This window comes from Podarcis cretensis (assembly GCF_951804945.1).
Source record: "Podarcis cretensis genome assembly, chromosome: 1".
NCBI lineage: Eukaryota > Metazoa > Chordata > Lepidosauria > Squamata > Lacertidae > Podarcis > Podarcis cretensis.
Window position 1 is genome coordinate 140,168,951 of NC_137170.1, and position 26,960 is coordinate 140,195,910.

Here is a 26,960-nt window from a genome sequence, read left to right on the forward strand (position 1 = left end):
CAACTGAGCTTGTTATTGGTATGAGCTTTCATGTGCATGCACACTTCTTCAGATACCACTTTTGAGTGCCTCTTTGAAATTGCGGCTGTCCTGGACACCAGAACAAACTGTTTACAGTCCCCTACGAATTATTTTGAAAGTGGGAAGCTACACACAAGTCCATATGACTGTATGCAGAGCCAGGCGTGGGCATGGGCATCGCTTTTACCAGTTACAGGGGCTCAGAGGGGATTAAAAAATAATGCGAAGGGATTCTCTCTAAGCTTCAACAGAGTCAGCTCTAAGTGAGCATCTCCATACTTGGCCAGAGATTATTTAATTTTTCTTCTTACATTTATATTTTGCCTTTCTTCCACCACAGAAGCCAAAGCAGTGGTCCTGGTGTTCCCAGGCGGTCTCTCCATTCAGACACTGACAGGGCAGATAGCTCAGGTGGTAAAGCATGAGACTCTTGATCTCAGGATCATTTATTCAAGTCCCACACTGGGCAGAAGATTCCTGGATAGCAGGGGGTTGGACTAAGTAACCCTCCAGGTCCCCTCCAACTCTACAGTTCTAGGATTCTAGGCCTGGGTTGCTGAACAAGGAGGTTGCCTCCTGTGCCTTCAGGCCATACGGGGGCAGATTACACATTTCTCTTGTTCCCAAAGCTCAAGAGCAGGCGTAGGCAAACTCGGCCCTCTAGATGTTTTGGGACTACAGTTCCCATCATCCCTGACCACAGGTCCTGTTACCTAGGGATGGTGGGAGTTGTAGTCCCAAAGCATCTAGAGGGCCGAGTTTGCCTAGGAATGCTCAAGAGCTTCCCTCAGCTGTTCCCTGATTTGTTCCTCTGCCATTCTGTAGTAGAGCATGCAGGGATTCTCCTAGTCAGTGGGTTGGCAGAGGAGTCTGCTTGCAAACAGAAAGTTTGAAAACCCTGCTGCTATATTTGCACAGGGCTCTGTAGAACCTTACTATCTATTGTAGAATATTTACAACATTCCTCTTGATACCTGCAGCTGACATTGGTATGTTTATTCAGATGAAGGCTTCTATACTTAATGCAGGCTTCAGTTTCCTTCTGAAGTAAAGAAAATCATTTATACCAAACATCTTTTGTCCAACATTAGTCTCCATACTTGAGAAGGCAGGTGCAATTCATGGACTAAGAAACAGTTTGTTCGTGGTTATTTGGTTTGCTGAAAATATGTGCCAGGCAGCCCTGCACAATCTCTTTGGCGTGAGCCTTGAGTGCCTCCCTTCAAGCAGCACTGCTCGGCCTTTCTGGATACAGACTCAAGGGGTCCTTGCCTGGATTTCTTCATTGCATTTGGTTTTCAAATGCAAATAGTCATAATACTTTTCAATCCAACAAAAATAAATGACACTTCTTGAGGAGGGGAATGGGGGTTTAAATAAGGACTTTTGACAGGACCTGCAACATGACTTAATGAGGGTTTGCACTAATAGGGATAGATTGTTCATGCTCCAGGTGTCAGAACAATGTTTAGGGACTACTGATCAGCACACTGCCAGCTGTCTGAACTATATTTTAACAAGTGAAGAAAGGTGGATGATGATGATGATGATGATTATGTAACTAAGATACTGATTTATATAATTATGTATTCTAGAATAATCAATATCTACCCTTCTCATACTGAAGAATATTAGGAATGAGACCAGAAAAATACTTGTGCAATAAAGTAGGGAATCTGAGAGAAATGATTGCCAATTCATGTTTCTGTGATGGAAAATTAGCAATTAGATCCTACCTCTTAATAGGGAAGATTTCATGTAAGGCTGCCACAATGACTACTTATGGCAATGACCCTCTTTCTTACACAGCAAATTAGAGAACAATGTGGTGGGATATGTCACCACAGAGAATTTCAAGGTAATTTTGTCAGAGGGCTCACCAGGCACTTCTATTTTTGCTCCAACAGTACTTATTATCCACCACCCCAAACTTAAGGACCACATGGCATGGAAGCACCAAGTGCTGATCTCTTTTCTTAATTTGTAATTTGATGAGAAAAACTGGCTGGTAATAATCAGGTAAGCTGATCACTGCAAAATCACCAATCATGGGTAAGGATGGGAGGTGGGAGTATCTACAGGGCAGATGAGATCCAATCTTTCTACAACAATACCTTGGCCATAGCAAACACCCGTGTGCTGGAGGCTTCGGCCAGCTCTTTCCTGAGGTCCACGTTGGCAGGCCACTCTTGGTTCACTGGCAGACTTGCTGCGAAGCCATCGACGGAGGGATGGCACATCCTTAAGGCCTTCTGAAAGCTCTCTTCGAATGTTCGCCCAATAGCCATAACCTGCGGTAAGGAAATTCATTTGACTGGTCTGCACAGAAGATGCCATCTCTCTGCCCCAGAATTTCCCAGACTCCTCCATCAAGGCAAGAAGAGGACCATTTGGGCTCCCGCTACAAGAATGCCATAAGGAAAAACATCAGGCTGAAACTTCCATGGAAAAGAGTTCAGAGCACAGAAGAAATCTGTGCAACAGGAGATCACAGCAGGATGTAAAGCCACAAGAGGGAGCCATGGAACGTCTACCTTTTGTCACAGGAATGGGGGAACCTGCAGCTCTCCATCCAGATGCTGCTAAACTACAACCCCCATCAAGCAGACTGTTGGCTGCAGTGGCTGGGGCTGATGGGAGTTGGACTCCAACAACATCTGGAGGGCCACAGATTACCCACCCTTGCTTTAAAACAGGTGTGAGGAACTTTGGGCCTCCAGATGTTGCTGAACCACAACTCCCATAAGCCGCCAGCAAGCAAGGGTCAATGTCCAAGATTGATGGGAGTTGTAGTTCAGGGACATCTGGAGGCCCAAAGGTTCCCTACACATGCTTTAAAAAGTAGATCACTGTTTAATGCATAAACGAAACACTTCCACACACAAAAGAGCAGCTCCACTGTCAACTGTACTCCTGTCTCTTCTGCATGTTGCATGCTGTATTCATTCAATTATACATATCCTTACTCATTCTCTGGTTGAGGCAGCTTACAAACCCCAATGAAACAATCCAAACATTTTAAAAAAAACCAAATATAAACCAAATTATAAATGTGTTGTAAAGTGCAATATACAAATGTGACACTATATGGCCACAATGAGCTATGCAAAATTCAACGCATTTTTCGAAACATTTTTCTAAAAAGCATTTTCACAGTGTTTTTTTATGTGTGTGTAGATTTCACGTGACACTCGATCAAAATTCAACCTGGAAAGCAACATTGAGCTTTTTCTGTTCCTAGAAAGCATTATTTTAGGTTTATTTAAATCTTCATTAAGTGAATTGCCTTAACATGGATCCATCTTACTGCAGCTGTAAGAGAGCTGTAATAAAATGGAGGACCAAAAAAGAGTCCAGATCATGGATGGTACAGTCTGCCCAACTCCATTCCAATCTGGGTTCAATCTGGGGCATGGGACTAGGTCACCCTTGGCAGGGGCAGAGGAAGGGGGTGCGGTACAGGGAGACCATCCCGGGTATCACCACTGAGGGGGGTGACAAAATGCCAGGCGGCACTCACCGCGAGGCCTGCAGCACGCCAGAGTCACACATCTCTCCTTAGGCGCTGCCCAAACGGTCTGCCCGCTGCCTCCCACTCAGCTGTAGGGCAGCTGAGTGGGAGGAGGCAGGCAGACTCCTCGGAGGCCCCGCGGAGCGTCCTGCCCCGCCCCTGGGCGCAGGGCCCGCACGCCACCCCAGGCGCCCGATCGGCTTGCTCTGCCCCTGACCCTTGGTTGCCCCAATGAGAGCAGGCCAAGGGGAGTGTGACCTTGCTCCTGCTCTTCAGCCTCTCTGTTGCTTTCAATATCATTGGCCATGGTATCCTCCTGGACCGGCTCTGTGGGACACCAACTGAGGGCATTGTGCTACAGTGGGTCGGATCCTATCCACATGGCCAAGTTCAGAGACAAACACTAGAAAAGTGCTTTTTTGGCCCTCTGGTGGTTATGCTTTGGGCTGCTGCAGGGCCCGCCTTTATTTCCAACGCTATTTGATATCTATATGAAGCTGTTGAAAGTGGTCCTTAGGACATTTGGGGATGCTGATGACACTCAGCTCTATTTTTCTATAGCATGTGAACCAGAATAGCCATGTGGGCCCTGGCTAGCTCAATCCTGGGCATTGCAGCAGGCAGGTAAGCTTGGAGGAATCAAGACTGGTTGGGCAGTCCCCCCATTTCCCCTATGGAACAGCCTCCACTGCTAACAACGCATCAAAAATTTGTCTTTCAGGAACTGGCAACCACAGCTATGGTAGGAAAAGAAGCCAGATGATGCTGCTTGAATAGATTTGTTAACTTTTTGTTTTTAGAGTTGAAAGCTCTTTTAAGTGACATTTAATCCACTGTAAAGCTGTTTGAGCTTATGAGAAAGAAGTGTGTGTGTGTGTGTGTGTGTGTGTGCCCCTTGGGTTTTACTGTTGTTTTGTTGGGTTTTCTAGATAGATTAATTATGGGATGAGTTTTTATCTTTGTAATATTGCGATTTTAGATACAGTTCTAAGCTGCTTTGTGGAGGTTTCTAAAAAAGCAGCTATAAACCTATTAAATAAATAAATAAATAAATAAGCTTGTGAAACCACTCTCTTTTTGAATCCATACATGTTATTCATATCTCTGGCCCCCTCAATCTGTCTTGCCAGAGTGGTGCATGCTCTGGTTATCTCCCACTTGAACTACTGCAACGCGCTCTACATTTGAAGGTGACTCAGAAACTTCAATTAATCCAGAATGCAGCAGCTAGACTGGTGACTGGGATCGGCCGCCAAGACCGTATAACACCGGTCCTGAAAGACATACATTGGTTCCCAGTACGCTTCCAAGCACAATTCAAAGTGTTGGTGCTGACCTTTAAAGCTCTAAATGGCCTCAGCCCAGTAAACCTGAAGGAGTGTCTCCACCTCCATCGTTCTGCCCGGACACTGAGGTCCAGCTCCGAGGGCCTTCTGGCGGTTCCCTCCCTGTGAGAAGCCAAGTTACAAGGAACCAGGCAGAGGGCCTTCTTGGTAGTGGCACCTGCCCTGTGGAATGCCCTCCTAGCAGATGTCAAGGCAATAAGTGACTATTTTACTTTTAAAAGACAACTGAAGGCGGCCCTGTTTAGGGAAGTTTTTAATGTTTGATGCTGTATTGTTTTTAATATTCAGTTGGAAGCTACCTAGTGTGGCTGAGGAAACCCAGCCAGATGGGCGGGATATAAATAATGAATAATTGTTGTTGTTGTTGGAGGAGGAGGAAAGGGGCTCACATGACGTTGTGCACGCGCACACATGATACAAGTCGCTCACACAACATCTCACACGCGATATGCATGCCTCTGGCCCGTCGCCAACTAAGTTACACTCACAGAAGATCCATTAAAATGAATGGATGTGGGTAATTTAGGATCATTAATTTCCACGGGTCAACCCAAAATATAGCTTAGATGGCTACAAACCTTAGGTTTTAAAACTCAACAATGATCAAAATAGTGATTTTTAGGATAAACAATTATTCAAGAGTTCTATAACTGCTTAGAGAAATTGCTTTCCTTGTTAAATATTTAGCGGGTTTCTTTTAATCAAACAGAAAAAAAATTGTTAAATAAGATAAACTCATAAACAAATAAAGGAAAGATAAAGATTATAATCTGCTACAGAGGGAGGAAAGAAAGAGGAGGAAAAATAACTGATGCTCTGAATACGGTCTCAGGTGTCAAAATAATTTAGCCAAAGTGATATTTGGAAAACATTTGGAAAAAAGCAAGATAAGCAGCAAATATATTGTTAATTATTGTACTTTGGGTAGCTAATGGGTAATTAGCTAATTAGCTGCATGATTTACCCATTTTGCCTCATTCCATTCCTCTTGAAACTTAGGAGATGAAGGTGTCAATACTGTTCCAGACAGTCTTAAATTAAGATTTTAAATGTCAGGCTCTTTTTCACCACCTTTATAATACAAAGACCTGTCCAAAATTATCCTATTAATTCCAAAAGAAAAATTGTCTGTGGAAATGCAACTTGATGTATTACAGAGAACTGCAGATGCCAGCTTTTGATTTTTCAGTTCAGTTATTAATATTTAGAGCATTCCCTATGCATGCATGTCACAGCTGTAAACAGTAATTTAAAAGGAGAAAATATATGCAGAAACCTGCGCCTCACTGACTCACTCAGGAGGGGTATTAAAATCAACAAACTACACAAAGAGACAGAAAGCTGGTATACGGTTAGCTCAGGACATCCACCTAAATTCACTTAGGAACTAGGCGTAACAAGCCAAGCAATGTCCAAAAAAGATTCAAAAATGTCTTGGTTTATTTTGAGTCCAATTTGGATGCTAATACATTCCTAATGGCATGACCAAGAGCACCGTGCAGCCTGCGAATGCCTTTTTTAAAAATAATTTTTATTAGTTTTCGAACACAAGTAAACAATCATATCGAAATTTCCACAAATTTAGTTCTATTTGGACTTCCTTCAGCTTCTCTGACAATCATCCATATATACCTCTCAGTTATGCATTTCTTCTGTTTATATTGCCATTAAACTTCCTTCCCACTTCTATTTCTTTTTAACAATATATCTCAACTTTCACAGTGCTTCTTGAAACCCCACTAGCGTTGTTTGCACATCACACATTCTTTTCAGATATTCGACAAATTTCCCCCAGTCCTTGATGAACTTTTGGTCTCGAAGATATCTAATTTTCCCAGTTAGTCTGTCCAGTTCTGCATAGTCTGTCAGCTTCAGTCTCCATTCTTCTACCATCGATATTTCCTCTTGTTTCCATTTCTGGGCCAGTAGAATTCTTGCTGCCGTAACTGCATACTGGAAGAGTTTACAGTCCTTTCTTCTTATTTCCTTTCCTGTAATCCCTAAAAGAAAAATCTCAGGTTTCTTTACAAATGTATATTTTAACATCTTTTTCATTTCATTGTATATCATCTCCCAGAATTCCTTCACTTTCTTACACTCCCACCACATGTGATAAAACGTTCCTTCTTTTTCTTTACATTTCCAACACTTATTACACGTCTTATACATTTTTGCTAATTTTACCGGTGTGATATACCATCTGTAAAACATTTTCATAACATTTTCTTTTAGTAATAATAAATAATAATAATAATAATAATAATAATAATAATAATTTATTATTTATACCCCGCCCATCTGGCTGGGCCTCCCCAGCCACTCTGGGCGGCTTCCATAAAAACCAAAAATACAGTAAAATATCACACGTTAAAAACTTCCCTGAACAGGGCTGCCTTAAGATGTCTTCTGAATGTCAGGTAGTTGTTTATCGCTTTGACATCTGCTGGAAGGGCGTTCCACAGGGCGGGCGCCACTACCGAGAAGGCCCTCTGCCTGGTTCCCTGTAGCTTTGCTTCTCGCAATGAGGGAACCGCCAGAAGGCCCTCGGCGCTGGACCTCAGCGTCCGGGCAGAATGATGGGGGTGGAGACGCTCCTTCAGGTATACTGGACTGAGGCCGTTTAGGGTTTTAAAGGTCAGCACCAACACTTTGAATTGTGCTCGGAAACATACTGGGAGCCAATGTAGGTTTTTCAAGACCGGTGTTATATGGTGTCGGCGGCCACTCCCAGTCACCAGTCTAGCTGCCGCATTCTGGATTAGTTGTAGTTGTAGTGCCATACAAGCAGTGAATCTTAAGTTCTCCTTCCACAGTTTTTCCCAATCCTCAAACTGTATATTGTAACCAAAATCTTTGGCCCATTGTACCATTACCAATTTAACTTCCTCATCTTTCATATTCCATTCCAACAATATTTTATACATTTTTGACAAAATTTTACAATTGTTATTTATCACATCTGTCTGGAACTTTGAATCTTTTTCTACATAACCCCTTTCTTTAATGTCTTTTTTAAACATTAATGTCTTTTTTAAACATTAACCTGAAAGTAATGCAACCAATCATAAACATGTTCTCTAACTTGTTCATATGGCTTTAGTTTCCATTTTTCTCCTTCTTTGGTTATCAATTCACCATTTGTTGTTGTTGTTGTTGTTTAGTCGTTTAGTCGTGTCCGACTCTTCGTGACCCCATGGACCAGAGAACGCCAGGCACTCCTGTCCTCCACTGCCCCCCGCAGCTTGGTCAGACTCATGCTGGTAACCTCGAAAACACTATCCAACCATCTCGTCCTCTGTCGCCCCCTTCTCCTTGTGCCCTCCATCTTTCCCAACATCAGGGTCTTCTCCAGGGAGTCTTCTCTTCTCATGAGGTGGCCAAAGTACTGGAGCCTCAGCTTCACAATCTGTCCTTCCAGTGAGCACTCAGGGCTGATTTCCTTCAGAATGGAGAGGTTTGATCTTCTTGCAGTCCATGGGACTCTCAAGAGTCTCCTCCAGCACCATAATTCAAAAGCATCAATTCTTCGGCGATCAGCCTTCTTTATGGTCCAGCTCTCACTTCCATACATCACTACTGGGAAAACCATAGCTTTAACTATACGGACCTTTGTTGGCAAGGTGATGTCTCTACTTCTCAAGATGCTGTCTAGGCCTGTCATTGCCCTTCTCCCAAGAAGCAGGCGTCTTTTAATTTCGTGGCTGCTGTCACCATCTGCAGTGATCATGGAGCCCAAGAAAGTAAAATCTCTCACTGCCTCCATTTCTTCCCCTTCTATTTGCCAGGAGGTGATGGGACCAGTAGCCATGATCTTCGTTTTTTTGATGTTGAGCTTCAGACCATATTTTGCGCTCTCCTCTTTCACCCTCAATAAAAGGTTCTTTAATTCCTCCTCACTTTCTGCCATCAAGGTTGTGTCATCTGCATATCTGAGGTTGTTGATATTTCTTCCGGCAATCTTAATTCCGGCTAGGGATTCATCCAGCCCAGCCTTTCGCATGATGAATTCTGCATATAAGTTAAATAAGCAGGGAGACAAAATGCAGCCTTGTCGTACTCCTTTCCCAATTTTGAACCAGTCAGTTGTTCCATATCCAGTTCTAACTGTAGCTTCTTGTCCCACATAGAGATTTCTCAGGAGACAGATGAGGTGATCAGGCACTCCCATTTCTTTAAGAACTTGCCATAGTTTGCCATGGTCGACACAGTCAAAGGCTTTTGCATAGTCAATGAAGCAGAAGTAAATGTCTTTCTGGAACTCTCTAGCTTTCTCCATAATCCAGCGCATGTTTGCAATTTGGTCTCTGGTTCCTCTGCCTCTTCTAAATCCAGCTTGCACTTCTGGGAGTTCTCGGTCCACATACTGCTTGAGCCTTCCTTGTAGAATTTTAAGCATAACCTTGCTAGCGTGAGAAATTAGTGCAATTGTGCGATAGTTGGAGCATTCTTTGGCACTGCCCTTCTTTGGGATTGGGATGTAGACTGATCTTCTCCAATCTTCTGGCCACTGCTGAGTTTTCCAAACTTGCTGGCATATTGAGTGTAGCACCTTAACAGCATCATCTTTTAAAATTTTAAATAGTTCAGCTGGAATACCATCACTTCCAATGGCCTTGTTATTTGCAGTGCTTTCTAAGGCCCATTTGACTTCACTCTCCAGGATGTCTGGCTCAAGGTCAGCAACCACACTACCTGGGGTATATGAGACATCCGTTTCTTTCTGGTATAATTCCTCTGTGTATTCTTGCCACCTCTTCCTGATGTCTTCTGCTTCTGTTAGGTCCTTTCCACTTTTGTCCTTTATTATGGAAATCTTTGTACGAAATGTTCCTTTCATATCTCCAATTTTCTTGAACAGATCTCTGGTTCTTCCCATTCTATTGCTTTCCTCTATTTCTTTGCATTGCTTGTTTAAGAAGGTCTTCTCGTCTCTCCTTGCTATTCTTTGGAAATCTGCATTCAATTTCCTGTATGTTTCACGATCTCCCTTGCATTTTGCTTGCCTTCTCTCCCCCGCTATTTGTAAGGCCTCATTGGACAGCCACTTTGCTTTCTTGCATTTCCTTTTCATTGGGATGGTTTTCGTTGCTGCCTCCTGTATAATGTTACGAGCCTCCATCCATAGTTCTTCAGGCACTCTGTCCACCAAATCTAAATCCTTAAACCTGTTCCTCACTTCCACTGTGTATTCATAAGGGATTTGACTTAGATTGTATCTTACCGGCCCAGTGGTTTTTCCTACTTTCTTCAGTTTAAGCTTGAATTTTGCTATAAGAAGCTGATGATCTGAGCCACAGTCAGCTCCAGGTCTTGTTTTTGCTGACTGTATAGAGCTTCTCCATCTTTGGCTGCAGAGAATATAATCAATCTGATTTCGATGCTGCCCATCTGGTGATGTCCATGTGTAGAGTCGTCTCTTGTGTTGTTGGAAAAGCGTGTTTGTGATGACCAGCTTGTTCTCTTGACAGAACTCTATTAGCCTTTGCCCTGCTTCGTTTTGATCTCCAAGGCCAAACTTGCCAGTTGTTCCTTTTATCTCTTGACTCCCTACTTTAGCATTCCAATCCCCTATAATGAGAAGAACATCCTTCTTTGGTGTCACTTCTATAAGGTGTTGTAAGTCTTCATAGAATTGGTCAATTTCAGTTTCTTCAGCACCAGTAGTTGGTGCATAAACTTGGATTACTGTGATGTTAAAAGGTCTGCCTTGGATTCGTATCGAGATCATTCTATCATTTTTGAGATTGCATCCCAGTACAGCTTTTGCCACTCTTTTGTTGACTATGAGGGCCACTCCATTTCTTTTATGGGTTTCTTGCCCACAGTAGTAGATATGATGGTCATCCGAACTGAATTCACCCATTCTCGTCCATTTTAGTTCACTGATGCCCAGGATGTCAATATTTATTCTTGCCATCTCATTTTTGACCACATCCAACTTACCCATGTTCATGGTTCTTACATTCCAGGTTCCTATGCAATATTTTTCTTTACAGCATTGGACTTTCCTTTCGCTTCCAGGCATATCCGCAACTGAGCGTCCTTTCGGCTTTGGCCCAGCCGCTTCATCAGCTCTGGATCTACTTGTACTTGCCCTCCGCTCTTCCCCAGTAGCATGTTGGACGCCTTCCGACCTGAGGGGCTCATCTTCCAGCGTCATAACTTTTATATGCCTGTTGTCTTTGTCCATGGAGTTTTCTTGGCAGGGATACTGGAGTGGCTTGCCGGTTCCTCCTCCAGGTGGATCACATTTGGTCAAAACTCTCCACTATGACCTGTTCATCTTGGGTGCCCTGCTCGGCATAGTTCATAGCTTCTCTGAGTTCTTCAAGCCCCTTCGCCACGGCAAGGCAGTGATCCATGAAGGGGATCAATTCACCATATGTAATCCAATTACCTCTCATATTTATTTTCTTTACACTCATAACCTCTAGTGGAGACAACCTGTGTGGAACTCTAGGTTCTAATAGGTTTTTATACCTATCCCATATTTCTATTAGTGGACTCCGAAATATGTGATTCCCAAAACCTTTATGAATTTTGTTCTTTTCACATACACGTGCCATCCAAATCCTGTTATCAAATCCTTCTAAATCTAGTAACTCCTTATTCTCTAGTTTTATCCATTCTTTCAACCAGCAAAGGCATGCTGCTTCGTAGTATAGTTTCAAGTCCGGCAGGGCGAAGCCTCCTCTTTCCTTTGCGTCCGTTAATAACTTAAATTTAATTCTCGGCTTCTTGCCCTGCCAGATATACCTTGAAAGCGCTCTTTGCCACTCTTTAAAAATTACTACCCCCTTTATTATGGGGATAGTTTGAAATAGAAATAACATCTTTGGAAGGACACTCATTTTTATTGTAGATATTCTACCCCAAAAAGATAACTTCATTCTTCCCCACATTTCTAAATCTTTCCTTATTCCATTCCAGACCGGTATATAGTTGTTCTGAAACAAATCAATGTTTTTAGGAGTTAACCAAACTCCTAAATATTTTACCTTTTTCACTACCTCTATCTCTGTTCTTTGTTGCATTATTTCTACCATACTTTGATCCATATTTTTGACAATTATTTTAGTTTTCTTCTTGTTTAGTCTGAACCCTGCCACATTTCCAAATTTCTCAATCTCATCCAATACCTCTTTTACACTTTCTAATGGTTCTTCAATTGTAATTACTAGATCATCTGCAAAGGCTTTCACTTTGTACTCGTTCTGACCAACTGTTACCCTTTTATTAATTCATTTTGTCTCATTGACCTTAAAAAAACCTCTAGGACCATTATATTTTTATTTTTTAAAAAATAATATTTATTCAATTTTTTTAAAGATTACAGAGAAAACATGGGAAAAAATACAAAAAATACACAATACAACACAAAAGGCAGGGGGGAAAAAGAAATAAAAAATAAAAACAGAAAAAACAGAAAAAAACAGAGAAAATGCAGTCATTAAAAAAGAAAAAAAAATAAATCCTTTACATGACAACTTCCCTTTACTTATTTTCTTGACCTCCCCACACCTCCCATTTCTGTATTCAAATTCAAATTTTTATTTCAGCAAGTCCTTTCAACCTTATTTTTTAACTTAATAATTTATTTTAATATGTTATTCTTTTACTTTCTCTCTTTCGTCCATTTCCTCAGTTCATTTTTGCTTAATCTTCTATATCTAATCATTTTTCTTATATATCCTTCCAACCTTATTTTCATTAAATTTAGTTCATTTTGAAAACCACTTTTACTTTATCCAATCTTAACTCTCATCCAAACTTATACATCAATACTTATTCTTAATACCTTTCTCTAAGGTCGACCAAAATTCCCTTCCACGAGTTTCCCAATTTTCATACAGATAACAAAACAAAAAGGAAAACAAATTATATTTATGTACCCTTTGAGTTCCCAATTTCTATTCCACCCATACCCCCTTCCCAGTATCAGTCCCCAACATATGTCCATCAGTCTCAATATACAATCAGCCTGGAGATCTTACATCCGAGGCTCTTAATTCCCTCTCACTTCCTCTCTGCTGGTCTTTTTGATAGTCCTTAATATTGAGAACCAAATCTCGGGGAAGCTCCGGCCCAACAGGATCCACATTTCTTTGAGCCAGGCCTTCATACTTAAAGGTAAAGCCTATGGGGTATTCCAAATCTTGTTTCATACTCCTTTCAAATCCAAATGTCCCCAAAGCTCCAACTTCTACCTTGATCAAATTTGTAATCCTTAGGTTTTCAGATCTCCACACAAGGAGATCTCTCCATTTTTCACTCTCCAATTCAGGCCGGACTTTCCACATCAAGCTTTTATTTCCCTTTATTGCCATCATGTCAGGCCTCAAATTACAGCTCTCCGTTAACATCTGCAAGGTTGCGGCTCCCCCTTCCTTTTCTTCCGGAACAACATATATCTCCTCCAAATTCTCAGAGCTCTCAAATTTCTCTATTTGTCCAGTTAAGTAAGCTTCCTGTGTCGGGTCCTTATCAAATTCAATGAAAGTATTCATTGTTAAATCCAAAGTTGTAACACTTGTAGCCAAAACATCAATTTGACCTTGCAACTTTCCCAAGAGAACAAATGCTCTGTTCAGTTCAGCCTGTATTTTTCCTCCTCCAGCCATTCTTTGTAATGTCCCAAAAACCCCTCTAGGGGAATTTTAGTTCCTTGATGTTCCTTTCAGCACAAATCCAAAAGTCCAGTTAGTTTGTATCAGCCCTTCCTTTTTTTTTCCAGGAGCAAATTGTAACAAATGTAACCAGCAGAAGCAACAGAAACAAAGTCCTCTTTTTGCGTCTTGACAGCTAGCTTGACAGCTGTCAAGATCTTCTATACCTCATCACCAGGCTCTCGCAGAACACTCCCGGGTCCGGGGGGGTGGCACTTCAGCTCCCAAATTTAATTCTTTTTCTGCAGGCTCCCCTGCTTCCCCAAATTTAATTCTTTTTCTGCAGGCTCCCCTGCTTCCAATCCGTGAAATTAAAGTCTTTTACAAGAAAAAAGAAGAAAAATTCTCCTCGACCTTAGTTAACAGGTCCTTTGCTTTAAATTGTTTACAGAGAGGGAAGGCGGACTTCCTGTTTAGACCTTCCCCAATCGTGCCGAATTTAAAAAGTTTTCTTTAAAATTCCAATTTCCGTACTACTCACGGGTTGTTGCTTTAAAGTCCAATTGTTCACAAGAAGAAGTCAGCGCTCTCCGACAACGGCTGTGCGGCTTCACTCCGCAGAAGAAGCAATCGACTCTCAGCACCGCGCCGCTCACCCCGTCCCGCTCCGGAGCCTTTAAAAAGGCTCCTTCGCAACTTGGGGGGCGCAAATGGTGCCCGCCGAGTCCCCACGCTCACAGGCTTCACCCGCCTGTCATTTTTTAAGGGTCCCCGCTTTGCCGCAGCAGTAAGACCCGATCCCGCGGAGCCAGTCCCTCCGGAGCTCAGAGGGAATCCGCCATTAGTCATTGGCGCTAACCCGGAAGTCCGGACCATTATAAATAGTAGCAGTGAAAGTGGACATCCCTGTCTGGTTCCTTTTTGTTATTTTGATATCTTCTGTAGTCACATTATTAACAATTAATTTTGCTTTCTGCTCTGTATAGATTGCCTTTATCCCATTAAAAAACTCTATCCCTACATCCATATACTCCAAATTCTTCAACATAAAATCCCAAGCAATATTGTCAAAGGCCTTTTTCGCATTTACAAACATTAATATAGCTTGTTTCTCATTCCTGGCAGTCAGATATTCCAAAATATTGATTACATTTCTTATATTATCTTCCATCTGCCTGCCTGGAAGGAAACCCGCTTGATCTTTGTGAATAATTTCTTGCAATATCTTTTTCAGTCTGTTCGCTAAAATCCCTGCAAATATCTTGTAATCTGTATTGAGCAGTGAGATAGGTTTGTAGTTTTTGACTTGTGTTAAGTCTGAGTCCTGTTTAGGGATAAGTGTAATAAATGCTTCTTTCCATGTTTCCGGGATGTCTCTTTCTTTTAAAATATTATTCAAGACTTCTTTCAATGGTGTCATTAAAGCATCTCTCAGTTCTTTATAGTAGCCTGATGTGAATCCATCTGGTCCAGGGGCTTTCCCCCTTTTCAGTTCCTTTATAGCCTCTTTTATCTCCTCATTTCCTATTGGGGCATTCAGTTGGTCTTTCTTTTCTGCCGGGATCTTCTGCACCTTTTTTTCTTTCAAAAATCGTTCTATTTTCCTCATATTATTTCTTTCTCTATTTTTATATAGTTGTCTGTAAAAGTCCAAGAATCCTTTTCTAATTCCTTTCGGATTGTCAACCTCTTCTCCGTTTACGATAATTTTATTAATTGTATTTTGCTCCTTTCTCTTTTTGGTTTGCCACGCAAGCCATTTACCATAGAATCATAGAGTTGGAAGAGACCACAAGGGCCATCGAGTACAACTTCCTGCCAAGCAGGAAACACCATCAGAGCACTCCTGACATATGGTTGTCAAGCCTCTGCTTAAAGACCTCCAAAGAAGGAGACTCCACCACACTCCTTGGCAGCAAATTCCACTGTCAAACAGCTCTTACTGTCAGGAAGTTCTTCCTAATGTTTAGGTGGAATCTTCTTTCTTGTAGTTTGGAACCATTGCTCCGTGTCCACTTCTCTGGAGCAGCAGAAAACAACCTTTCTCCCTCCTCTATGTGACATCCTTTTATATATTTGAACATGGCTATCATATCACCCCTTAACCTCCTCTTCTCCAGGCTAAACATGCCCAGCTCCCTTAGCCGTTCCTCATAAGGCATCGTTTCCAGGCTTTTGACCATTTTGGTTGCCCTCCTCTGGACACGTTCCAGTTTGTCAGTGTCCTTCTTGAACTGTGGTGCCCAGAACTAGACACAGTACTCCAGGTGAGGTCTGACCAGAGCAGAATACAGTGGCACTATTACTTCCCTTGATCTAGATGCTATACTCCTATTGATGCAGCCCAGAATTGCATTGGCTTTTTTAGCTGCCGCGTCACACTGTTGGCTCATGTCAAGTTTGTGGTCAACCAAGACTCCTAGATCCTTTTCACATGTACTGCTCTCAAGCCAGGTGTCACCCATCTTGTATTTGTGCCTCTCATTTTTTTGCCCAAGTGCAATACTTTACATTTCTCCCTGTTAAAATTCATCTTGTTTGTTTTGGCCCAGTTCTCTAATCTGTCAAGGTCGTTTTGAAGTGTGATCCTGTCCTCTGGGGTGTTAGCCACCCCTCCCAGTTTGGTGTCATCTGCAAATTTGATCAGGATACCCTTGAGTCCATCATCCAAGTCGTTGATAAAGATGTTGAATAAGACCGGGCCCAAGACAGAACCCTGTGGCACCCCACTAGTCACTCTTCTCCAGGATGAAGAGGAACCATTGATGAGCACCCTTTGGGTTCGGTCAGTCAGCCAGTTACAAGATTTGTTCGCGAATTCAAAAATTTTCTGTCTTAACCTTTTAATATTCAGTTCTATTTCTTTATTTATAATCATTGCAAATTGTGTTTGTAGAGTCTTAATCTCTTGTTTTATTTTTGAATTATTTGGTTTCTTGATTAATTTTTGTTCATTGTCCATTATCTGCTTTAGAATTTCTTTTTTCCCTTTTTCTCTGTTCTTATTCTTCAATGAATTCTGTTGGATAAAAAAGCCTCTCATCACTGCCTTGCTTGCATCCCATACTACGCTCATCTTCGTTCCTCTATTACTGTTATCCACAAAATACTAAGTTAATTTCTTTTGTGCTTTTTCAATAATTTTTTGATCGTCGAAGAGGTAATCATTAATTCTCCATCTAAAAGTTCTTTCCTTGAATCCTTTCAATTCCATTTTTATTGGATTGTGATCTGAAATTATTCTTGGTTGGATCTCAATTTGAAGAATTCTTGGGGTCAATTCGTTTGAGACCCATATTTGATCTATTTTTGATATTGACTGATTCGGTTCAGAAAAATAAGTGAATTGTTTTTCCAATGGATATCTGAGTCTCCAAATATCGATCAAATTGTAATTCTTGACCATTGAAAAAAAGTCTTAGGCAGTTTTCCTTCTTTGCTTGATCCATCTCTTAGTCTATCCATTTCCAATGAGACCACTCCATTCATGTCTCCCATTACTATAATTTTCTGGTCCATATACTCAAACAATTTTTCTTTTAAGGTTTTATAAAAGTCTGTCTTATTTCCATTAGGTGCATAGATCCCGACAATTATCAAATTTTTGCCCTGCCATTTGATCCGTAATGCTATCATCCTTCCTTCTTCATCTTTGAAGATTTGTTGTGATTCAATTTTACTTTTAATATATAGAACTACCCCTCTTTTTTTCTCTTTATCTGAAGATACAAATTCGTTTCCTAATCTTTTGTTAATCAAAATTTTTCTGTGTTTCCTTGCGACGTGTGTCTCTTGTAAACATATAATGTCCAGATTTTTCTTTTTAAAGAATTGTTCAATTTTATTCCATTTTTTTCCCTCATTCATCCCATTAATATTCCAATTCCATAATTTTAGTGCCATGGTAATTTCCAATTAAATAAATTTAGTTTACTTTTTTCTCTTTTATAATTTATCTTCTTCCTCTTCTTTTTCTTCTTCTGACTTTTTCCCATTCTCTTCTTCTTCTTCCCCCGATTCTGATTCATCCTTGGCACCTGCTCCTTTTTCTGCTCCTTTGACTTCTCCAGTTTCTCCATCTTCTGCTTTTAGTTCCTTATACCTTCTCAGAAACTTCCCTGTTTCTTCTGGACTCGTCAATCTGCGCTTTTTAGTTTTGTAAAAAAATGAAATTCCCTCCGGAAATTCCCACCTGAATTCAATGTTGTTTTTCTTAAGGACCTGTACCAATGGTTCGTATGGGTCTCTTCATTTCAATAGTCTTATTGGTATGTCTTTAAAGATGATTATGTAACTTCCATCTATATACAGTCTTTTCTCTCTGTTCTTCTGTAGTATCAAATTTCTCATTTCCCTATCCTTAAAAGTGATTAAACAGTCTCCTGGGAATTTTCTTGTTTTAGATGTTCTTACTCTCATTCTGAATGCATTTTGTACTGTTTTAGCTACCTCTTCTATTGGTAATTCCATCCATTGGGCTAATTCCGATATCAATCTCTCTTTGATATTTTCATTCTGAATTTCCGGAATGGCTCTCAGCCTCAGGTTGATTTCCCTCTGTTGCAGTTCATTCATAGCAATCGAATCTTTAATTTCTTTTTGTGATTTATTTAATTCCAACATCTCCACTCTGATCCTCTCTTCTTCTCGCTTCACTTCCTTAATTTCTTGTTTTGTCCTCTTAAATCCCTCCTCCAGCGATTGAGTTCTCTTAGATACCTCTTTTAATTGCCCTTTAAGTTCATTAACTGTCTCATCAATTTTTTTATCCATTTTCCCAATCTTATTATCTACTGATTCTAATTTTGATTCTAAATTCTTTTCACTTTGTTTTATTTCAGCAAACATCTTCAAAAATTCTGCTTTAAACTGTTTCTTGTTTAGACCCTTTCCTCTCTGCTGGTGTCCCCCCATCTGCCCGCTTCTTTTGCTGGTGTGTCATCTTTATTAAATATTCTAACAGTCTTCAAATATTAATTAAAGCCAATTTTTACACTTTATCAATTTTCCAGTTTATAATTATAACATTCCAGTTTATAATTATAACATATAATTTAGCCGAAATTTGGGGATGATGAGGAGTATGAGATCAAAGCAGAAACCGGAACAAAACAATCTTCTTGCCACCAATTAGGCTATTCCTCCAAAAAAAATTGCTTCCCAAATTAATCCAATACCTTGCCCAAAGGAGAAGGAATTTCCAAAAAATTCCAAAAATCTTCCCAAGAGTCTTCCCAGAGATCTTCCCATAAAAAACCCTTTCCAAAATTATATCCAATTGATAACGTTCCAAAAAATTATGTCCAAGTGACAGAATTCCAGAGGCGTAATTCCAAAAAGAATGAAGAAAAGAAAACAGTAAGAAAAACAAGCGCAGATTATTTCCCCAAACTAAAGAGGCACAAGTCACTTCTCAGTATTATATCCCTTCGCCAGGAAGAAAAAAATCGAAGAAAAACAAATTGTAGTAACTCGTTCCTTCCACTAGGATAACAGACACCTCCTTTAGTATACGCAGTTTTAGATTTAGAGGCTCCCAATTCATTAAAAAAGAGAGAGAGAGAAAATTAAGGGGTTTCCCAGTTGCAAATATTAATGTACTTAAATGACAGAGGCAGCTATAATCCTTTTTAGTATTAAAGATTCCAATAATAAAGTCTAAAAAAAAGAAAAACAACCTTTGTCCACTGTTTCCACCTTACCGTTGTTCCAACAAAGTTTTAATAATGGAGTTGGAAGCTCCTTTTCTGCTTTGGAGTTCTTTGTTCTTTTAAAAGTGAAAGTAACCAAGCACTTTAGTCCTCTATGTTTCCCTCCATTACATCAAAGACCTCAAACTTCTTCAATCTTAACTTTCTGCTCTCCCTTTCTACGTTTAGCAGCCTTAATACTTTGTAGCTTCTTAAATAGTTACTTTTAAATAAAGTTCTATGAGAGAAAGAAAAGAGTAACCACCAGTGGCAACTCACTTTCCCTTTCCAGCTCTGCGCGCTGCGTTGCGTCTGTCCTGATTTAAGATGACAGCTGAACTCCAACTTTTCTCTTCATGCTTCGAATCCTTCCTTATTTTTTCTTGCTATAAAATTATAATCCAATTTGGTCCGAATTTCTTCTATTTGAGAATGGAGCGCTTCTCTTGCAAGCTCGGGGCTTCGCTATTCGGGTGTAGAAAATAGCTTCCCGTAGCCCGCAGCCCCGCTCCGCCGTTCTCTTCACTCCTTTTGGAGTTACCTGACGGCCGGGCGGGCTGCTCCTGGCTTCGCTGGGAACCTGTCACTCCGGATATCCCCCCAGAGATTAAATTTGGGGGCTACTGTGCCCTGTAGCTCCCCTTATCACCCGAAATAGCGCAGGATTCTCCTCACGGAAAAATCCTCGCTTGCGGCAGGATCGCGCTCCACCGGAAGTCCCCGCCTGGGAATGCCTTTCATCCCCACTGCTCCCTCCTCTCTCTTGCATGGTCTGGTTGCCGTGGTTGCAGCAGCAGAAGGCTATATTGCCATCCGGGGTGCTGAGGAGAATTGCAGCAGGTGCTGGTTATCCTGGGAAATGTAGTTTTCCTGTAGGTGCACTGTCCTTTGCAGTGAAATTAGACACTGTGGAAAGTACATGCCCTAAGATTTTAAGATGCTTATGTAGCATCCAGGGTGAAACAGACCACAAGAGACATTCCTTCTCCTGTCTCTGCCATCTCACCATACGCCATGACAGAACCAATTCTATACAGTTCTATTACAGTTCTATACATAATGACCGCTCCCTGCATAAAACAGGGGGCGACCTTTGCATGGACGCACGCAGCCCCTGGATCTGGAGCGGCTCCATCAGCATAGGCTTGGCTTTGCCCTCCCTCAGGTGGGATACCTGGAGGTCTCCTCCTACCTCAGTCAGTTGTCCAATCCCACATGGGGGAAGCGTTGCCAAGGAGACCAGGCCAGGTAGGGGTGGGATTACCTGCCCACACAATAGAGGGAGGATCTTACCTGGGAATCCTCACTTGCCTCCAGAGCTTCTCCCACCCTACCCACCCTCAGTTAATGTCTTATTTTGCAGGTTAACTTTTCTTCACAGGTATGCGGGCACTGCTATGTTAAGGTCGCTGTTAAAGGGCCAGAAAGGAATTTCCCTGTATTGGCAGGTTTTGCCTTTCCCGTAGCAAAACGTCACAACTTTGGCGGTATCAGGCCTTGGGCAGAATCCTTTAGTCCATCTTCCTCTTTGCGGTGGCGATACCAGGGTTCCCCGTTAAAGGGGTTTCTGAAGGGAGGCTTTGACCGTACGCCGAAAGGTCGTCATTGCTCTCCCCGGCGGCGGCGGCGTAACAGGGGCGGCTATCTCTGCTTGAACATATGTTCTCCAGAGCCAGCCCATCCCACACACAAACACTGGATAACCCTGATGCTCCCTAGGTCCCCGGCTGGGGACTGGGGAGGGAAAACGGCCAATGCCTGAGCCAAGGTCTACCCACATTTGAAATTTAATAAAGTTGTGGCCAATTTAATCCCATAGCACATTGTCTTGAGTCGTTATTCCACATGACGGGGGGGGGGACCGCTCGGGATCTGGGGACTCTGCCTGTCCACGCAAAGCTTAAACTGGCTACCCCCTAAAATTGCTCTGTGATGCAACTGTATAAACTATCATTTCTCTTCTGCTTTCTACCATGCGTTAACAACACAGTAGAAACAGAACTACAGATGCTCAAAGGTACTATTTGACACAATATCTATTGTTGTTGTTTAGTCGTTTAGTCATTTCCGACTCTTTGTGACCCCATGGACCAGAGCATGCCAGGCACTCCTGTCTTCCACTGCCCCCTGCAGTTTGGTCAAACTCATGCTGGTAGCTTTGAGAACACTGTCCAACCATCTCATCCTCCGTCGTCCCCTTCTCCTTGTGCCCTCCATCTTTCCCAACATCAGGGTCTTTTCCAGGGAGTCTTCTCTTCTCATGAGGTGGCCAAATCTTGGAGCCTCAGCTTCAGGATCTGTCCTTCCAGTGAGCACTCAGGGCTGATTTCCTTCAGAATGGATCGGTTTGATCTTCTTGCAGTTCATGGGACTCTCAAGAGTCTCCTCCAGCACCATAATTCAAAAGCATATCTATATTACAGTGGTACCTCAGGTTAAGTACTTAATTCGTTCCGGAGGTCCGTACTTAACCTGAAACTGTTCTTAACCTGAAGACCACTTTAGCTAATGGGGCCTCCCGCTGTTGCCGCGCCGCCGGAGCCCGATTTCTGTTCTCATCCTGAAGCAAAGTTCTTAACCCGAGGTACTATTTCTGGGTTAGAGGAATGTCTAACATGAAGCGTATGTAACCTGAAGCGTATGTAACTTGAGGTACCACTGTATATGCTAAAACCTTATTCCTAGGGAATCTGGGAATGGCAGCTCTTAGAAGGGACTATCCATAGATCTCTGGAAGATAATTCTCATTACCCTCAGCAGATTCTTTGGAGGGATAACATACATACAATGGAGATGGTGTGATGTATATAAAAGGTATTGGGAGTATTGGCAAGGTATAGTGGCAAAGAAGCTGAGCTATGAATCAGGAAACCCCAACCTTACCTTACCTCACCTCTGCCTTGAGCTCCTTAGGTGGCCTTAGGCATGCCACTCTCCCTGAGCCTCAGTCCCCCGTCAAAAATATGGTGAGAATAATACTGACTACTTTGCAACAGGAAGATGCAAGGGAAATGCTCTGAAGTGCAATATAAATGCATGATAATCAACTTCATCATTCTAGTACATGTAGATTGAATCGTTTATGGGTTTAAGGGCATTTTTTAAGGGGGGGGATAATCCTCAGACTTACCTCACCCACACTCTTCATTGAGCTACCGATCTGGCGGGAAGCGCCCTGAAAGCGGTCGAGGTCCCAGCGGGGCACCTTGGTTACTATGTAGTCCAGGCTTGGCTCAAAGCAGGCCGTTGTCTTTCCTGATACTGCATTCTCGATTTCTAGTAAGGGGATCCCAAGAGCTATTTTGGCAGCAATAAATGCCAAAGGGTACCTAGCATCAAGAGCAAAGTGAGACATTTTCAAACTGGCAAAGGAAAACCTGCAAATCCTGAGAACATGCTTAATCCTCTGGAAGCCTGCCCTGAAGAGACATTAGGAAGCCATCAGTCATTCATACGGTACAGAAGTGGTGTAGAGCTGACTGAGAAAGGATCCCCATTCCACCTCATCCTGTGGCTTAACAAGTGAGCACAGCACAGCTATAAAATGATGGGCTGGGCCCTGTTACTTTTATTTTAGGATAGGATTTATACTTTACAAGGTTGCGGGGAGGGGGGGCTTCATAAAGCAGCTTACGAATATAGTTGAGCTACTATGAATACAATTAAAAGCATTTTTAAAGAATACACTTCATACACGGTAAATTATGCGGAGGTGCTTCTGCTATTTATCACCACTGAAAAGGGCTAACTCAGGGTGCTGGTGAACTATGATTTATCCAACAGGTCAAAGGCAACTAGCACTACCATTTTCTTCAAAACCGTGAAGAGTTCATAAAAAAACATCAGTATTTGCAATAACAAACATAAGTTGGAGGTATTCTCCGAAGAAGAGCTTTTGGGCTTATCTAACCAACAACTTTTTATATTTCCAAATGTTTCCCTTGCATCAGGCACCCAGTTTAGTTCTTCTCCCAGGACTGTTTCTTCCCTTACCCTGTGGCCTTAGATGCCAAAGCAGAGCTTCTAGAAAGCCTAGCATTCACTTCAATTATGCAGTACTCCAGAGAGGCAGGATGCAAGGCATACTGAATGTTACACTCCCCTACAATGTTCAAGTGGCGGACAACCTTGATGGTTGATTCCCGTAACATCTGCAACTCTTCATTTGAGAGTGTTTGGCTGGGAGCCACTACTATAGAATCACCTGCAAGTCAAAGCAAAAAGTGTCAATGGTCTCAAGTTATAGCAGCACAGGAAGCTGTCTTGTGCTGAGTCAAACCAATTGGTTCCTCTGGCACTGCCTCGCAGCGACTCTCCAGAGTTTCAGACGGGGGTCTTTTCCATCCCTACCTGGAGATGCTACAGTACAGAGACACAGCTCATCCACGGCACTGAGTACAAATTACAGGACATGAAAGGGCTTTATAAATAAGTGACCATATATATTGTAATTAGACCGAGAACCCAATCCAACCCATATATCCATAAGCCACTAGGCTTCACTCTGGTAAGTATGCTTAGGACTGCATGCTGAATTACCCATTGTATATAATTTAATTAAATCTAAGATAAATACGATAATAAAATTTCAAGCAGAAATGCTGAAATTTGCCTTATTTGAAAGACAGGCATACTTTCAAGCCTATAATGATTTTCAGCCTATATTGAATTCCACATATTTTCCAACATTTGTGCATCACAAGCAGCTGCATTCTTTATTGGTAAAGGTCTGCCAATTGTGCTCGAGCAGCAGACCAATGTTTAATTCATTTTTTATAGATATGCTAGGTTATTTTATGTTATAAACCCCAGAAACATCTCAAATATGACTTTCTGCTATGATACACACTGTCTATAAAGGTTGTGGAATCTCCCACATTGCAAGTTCTGAACAAGATGTTGTACCTCTTGTGGATCATTAGACATGGCCTATAACTCACAGGAACCTGAACAACTCAGGCCATATTCCTATGTGCATTTAGATGGGAGTAAGTCCCATTGAACTCAATGCAACCTTCTTCTGAGTAAATGTGCACAGGTTTGGACTATCAGTTGGTCTTTAATTTATTTGCATGGGGACCACTGGCTTGTGCCCCTCAAAATTGTGCACCCAGGGCCACAGCTCCGCTGGCGCCCCCACACTACGCCCCTGAGCACACCAGACCCAACTTCACATAGTCACATAATGCATGGGGTCATCATAAGAACTTATTAGCAGGAGTGTCGTGATGGGACTACTTTATACAATGGCCTTAATATGACTGGCTCAGTTGCATAAATCATCTGGACTCTGACTGCAACTTCTCTTAACTTATGATGCATTGTAACTGAACTGTGTTGGCTGGAGGCAATGGTGTGAATACCTCCCTTTGAGCAGGCGGGTGGACCCCTTGGTCCCACATAACTCTACAGCTCTATGATTGCATCAAACGATTCCTCCCCCCCCCAAAAAAAAACCACCACTATTTAGTTCAAGGAAAATGGTGAACCTACCTGTATGGACTCCAATTGCATCGACATTTTCCATATTGCAGACGGTGATACAGTTGTCAGCTGCATCTCTCACAACTTCATACTCAATTTCTTTCCATCCTGCCACAGATTTCTCCACAAGAATTTGATTGGTCATTGCAAATGCCTTGATTATTACAGGATGACAGATTTTAAAAAGGAAATGTTTGTTAAGTGTGTATACTGGACTATCAGGAGACTGATATTTGTACAGGAGTATTTTGCTGGTATAATAGTAGTTCCTGCCACAGTGACAATTAAAGACAAAGTAAAAAATTGTCAGTGCAAAAAGATTTGTCTCTGCTTAAAAGGGTAAAATCATCCCCTTGTGTAAATGTTATGAGAGTGATTTAATAAATATTACTTGGTTCAGTATTAGGAACACCCTGACCTCCTCCAATAAGGTCTTCAAGCAGATGCCATTGGTCATTCTGAATGGCTGATTTAAGAGAAATTTCATAAGATTATATTTGTAGACGGACATTATAAAGGACACCCTCCCCAATGTCTGCTGAGCTGTTTCACTGCAAAGGAGAAGAGGTATAACTTGAAGAGACTATTACTCCTTGATCAACTCAGCAAAGAACTGAATTTTCTCTTGCTAATTTGGAGTGCGATGTCATAGGAAAAGTTGCTACTTTTGCTTTTGTGGCAGCATGTGTACAGCATAAATGTGTTGAAACTGATGTAGTGGATTGTTTTAATGAGAAATTAATGTGCATCTGTGTTTGTCATTTTTCCAAAACGGTAATTGTGCAATAATTTATGGCCTAAACAAGTGAACCAACTACTCTACTAAAATAATTACCAAGCATATATTAGTCATCATTTGCTATCTCATTATGATGGAGAGGAAATTTTAAGGGACACTGGGAAAGGAATAGCCAAGTGGGGAGAGGAAGACTATGATGCATATGGTGTGTGGGGGGGATTTCTGTCCCTTGCATTATTGGATCCTAAATTTAGATTTTTTTATGGAACATATGGCTATATAGCACACTGGCTTAGTAAAGAGCATAATTGCTTCCTATTAAAGTGATAATTGGCCATATGTCCACAAGAGATCCACTGATATCAGTGAAGCAAAAGCAACATATACCATCCTAAAAAGAAGATTCTGAGAACAGACGTTAAGCTGCGTCTGCTGGATTTTGTTAAGCTCAGCATTGCTCTCTGTTTTTCAGGCACAGCATTAGGAACCTGAAAGTAAATTTGGAAATTAAAATTCACTCCTGCAAGATATGGAGGTAGCTACTAACGTAGATGTGCTTTAAACAAGGGGTGAAAAAATCAGGGAGGTGCGGTCTATATTGTGAGCAACCAGGCGTAAGAGCTAAATAGAGCCTCACTATTCATGGACAGGATACCTCTGGAGAACAGGTGCTGAAGACAAAGCCTCACCTTACTGCCCAGTCTCCAGATGCCACTTCTGTGCTTTATTCTGTCCTACTCTTGGTGCATTGCTATCTCTTAGTTCAAGGCAGCACTGAACCATGCTCCATTTTCTCCCTCCCTGACTTATCTTTCGAAAACAGAATAAAATTTACACTATTGTATATCTCTTTGACCCAAGTCACTGAACTATTTCCACAAATTAAGGTCCATTTCTGACAATCTCACTTTAATCATTCACATTACCAAACTCCAGAGGAAGCGACATGAAGATGGAGCATTAAAGAGCCTCAGGAGGTTTGTTCTTCCCTCTTAAAAGAGAAAAAGCCACAGGCTGTAGAATCTTGAAAAAGTGTCATCTTCATATGCTGTTGACTTGGCTAAGGCTGGGTAGTTTTATTGATAAGATAGTTTGGAGGTGTTTCTTGGTGAACTAGATGCTATGCTGTGCTTTCCTTCCTGAATCCAGAAGCAAAATATATTTGTTTTCTATGTTCATTAAGTATTTCATGCTGTTGAAACTTTACATGACTCTTTATTCTCTTTCGCCTGCCCCTCTACAAGCTCCAGTGTCTGTGTCTGTGACGTGGTGACTAGACGGGGTCTTTTCAGTTGCAGCACTCCATCCCACCAACCCATCTCGCACCATCTGTATTTTCTTTTCAGCTCAATTAAAAAAAAATGCCCAGGGCTTTTAACCATTCAGTAGGATTCTATGCTTAAGAAAACCTTTTACAGTTCTTTGCTGTGATGCTTCATTTTTACTACGACCAGCTGATCTGCTTTGTTGTTTTTTGAATACTATTTTTTATGTAAGCTGTTCTAGGAGACTTGTTCACTGAAGAACGAGAGGCAAATGTCTAGAATAAATAAATTACGAGAG

At 41.6% G+C, this 26,960-nt stretch overlaps 2 protein-coding genes across 3 annotated transcripts in view; both read right to left on the reverse strand.

Annotated features, from left to right (window-relative positions):
- Positions 1–26,960, reverse strand: part of CPS1 (carbamoyl-phosphate synthase 1) — a 176,425-nt gene that overhangs the window by 77,600 nt on the left and 71,865 nt on the right. For both annotated transcript variants that reach the window (XM_079975842.1, XM_079975841.1), the window contains 4 exons: positions 24,668–24,812; positions 23,168–23,378; positions 22,305–22,503; positions 2,136–2,312 (listed from right to left, as the gene is read on the reverse strand). In XM_079975842.1, the coding sequence (XP_079831968.1) occupies positions 2,136–2,312; positions 22,305–22,503; positions 23,168–23,378; positions 24,668–24,812 (732 nt within the window). The remainder of the gene's footprint in view (positions 1–2,135; positions 2,313–22,304; positions 22,504–23,167; positions 23,379–24,667; positions 24,813–26,960) is intronic.
- On the reverse strand, positions 6,517–11,255 carry LOC307219338 (craniofacial development protein 2-like). Its single transcript, XM_079982457.1, has 2 exons — positions 10,100–11,255; positions 6,517–6,878 (listed from the first exon to the last, which is right to left on the reverse strand). The coding sequence occupies exons 1-2, from the start codon at positions 11,066–11,068 to the stop codon at positions 6,858–6,860; spliced, it is 990 nt and encodes a 329-aa protein (XP_079838583.1). The 5' UTR covers positions 11,069–11,255; the 3' UTR covers positions 6,517–6,857.

What these genes read in the sequence shown, in the direction of transcription:
- LOC307219338 (XM_079982457.1), bottom strand. Translation starts at nt 11,068, where the DNA reads ATGGACAAAGACAACAGGCATATAAAAGTTATGACGCTGGAAGATGAG. An exon ending in TAGGAAAAACCACTGGGCCG is followed by an intron (nt 6,879 to 10,099) that starts GTAAGATACAAT and finishes TTTTTCTTTTAG; the next exon opens with GGATTACAGGAAAGGAAATA.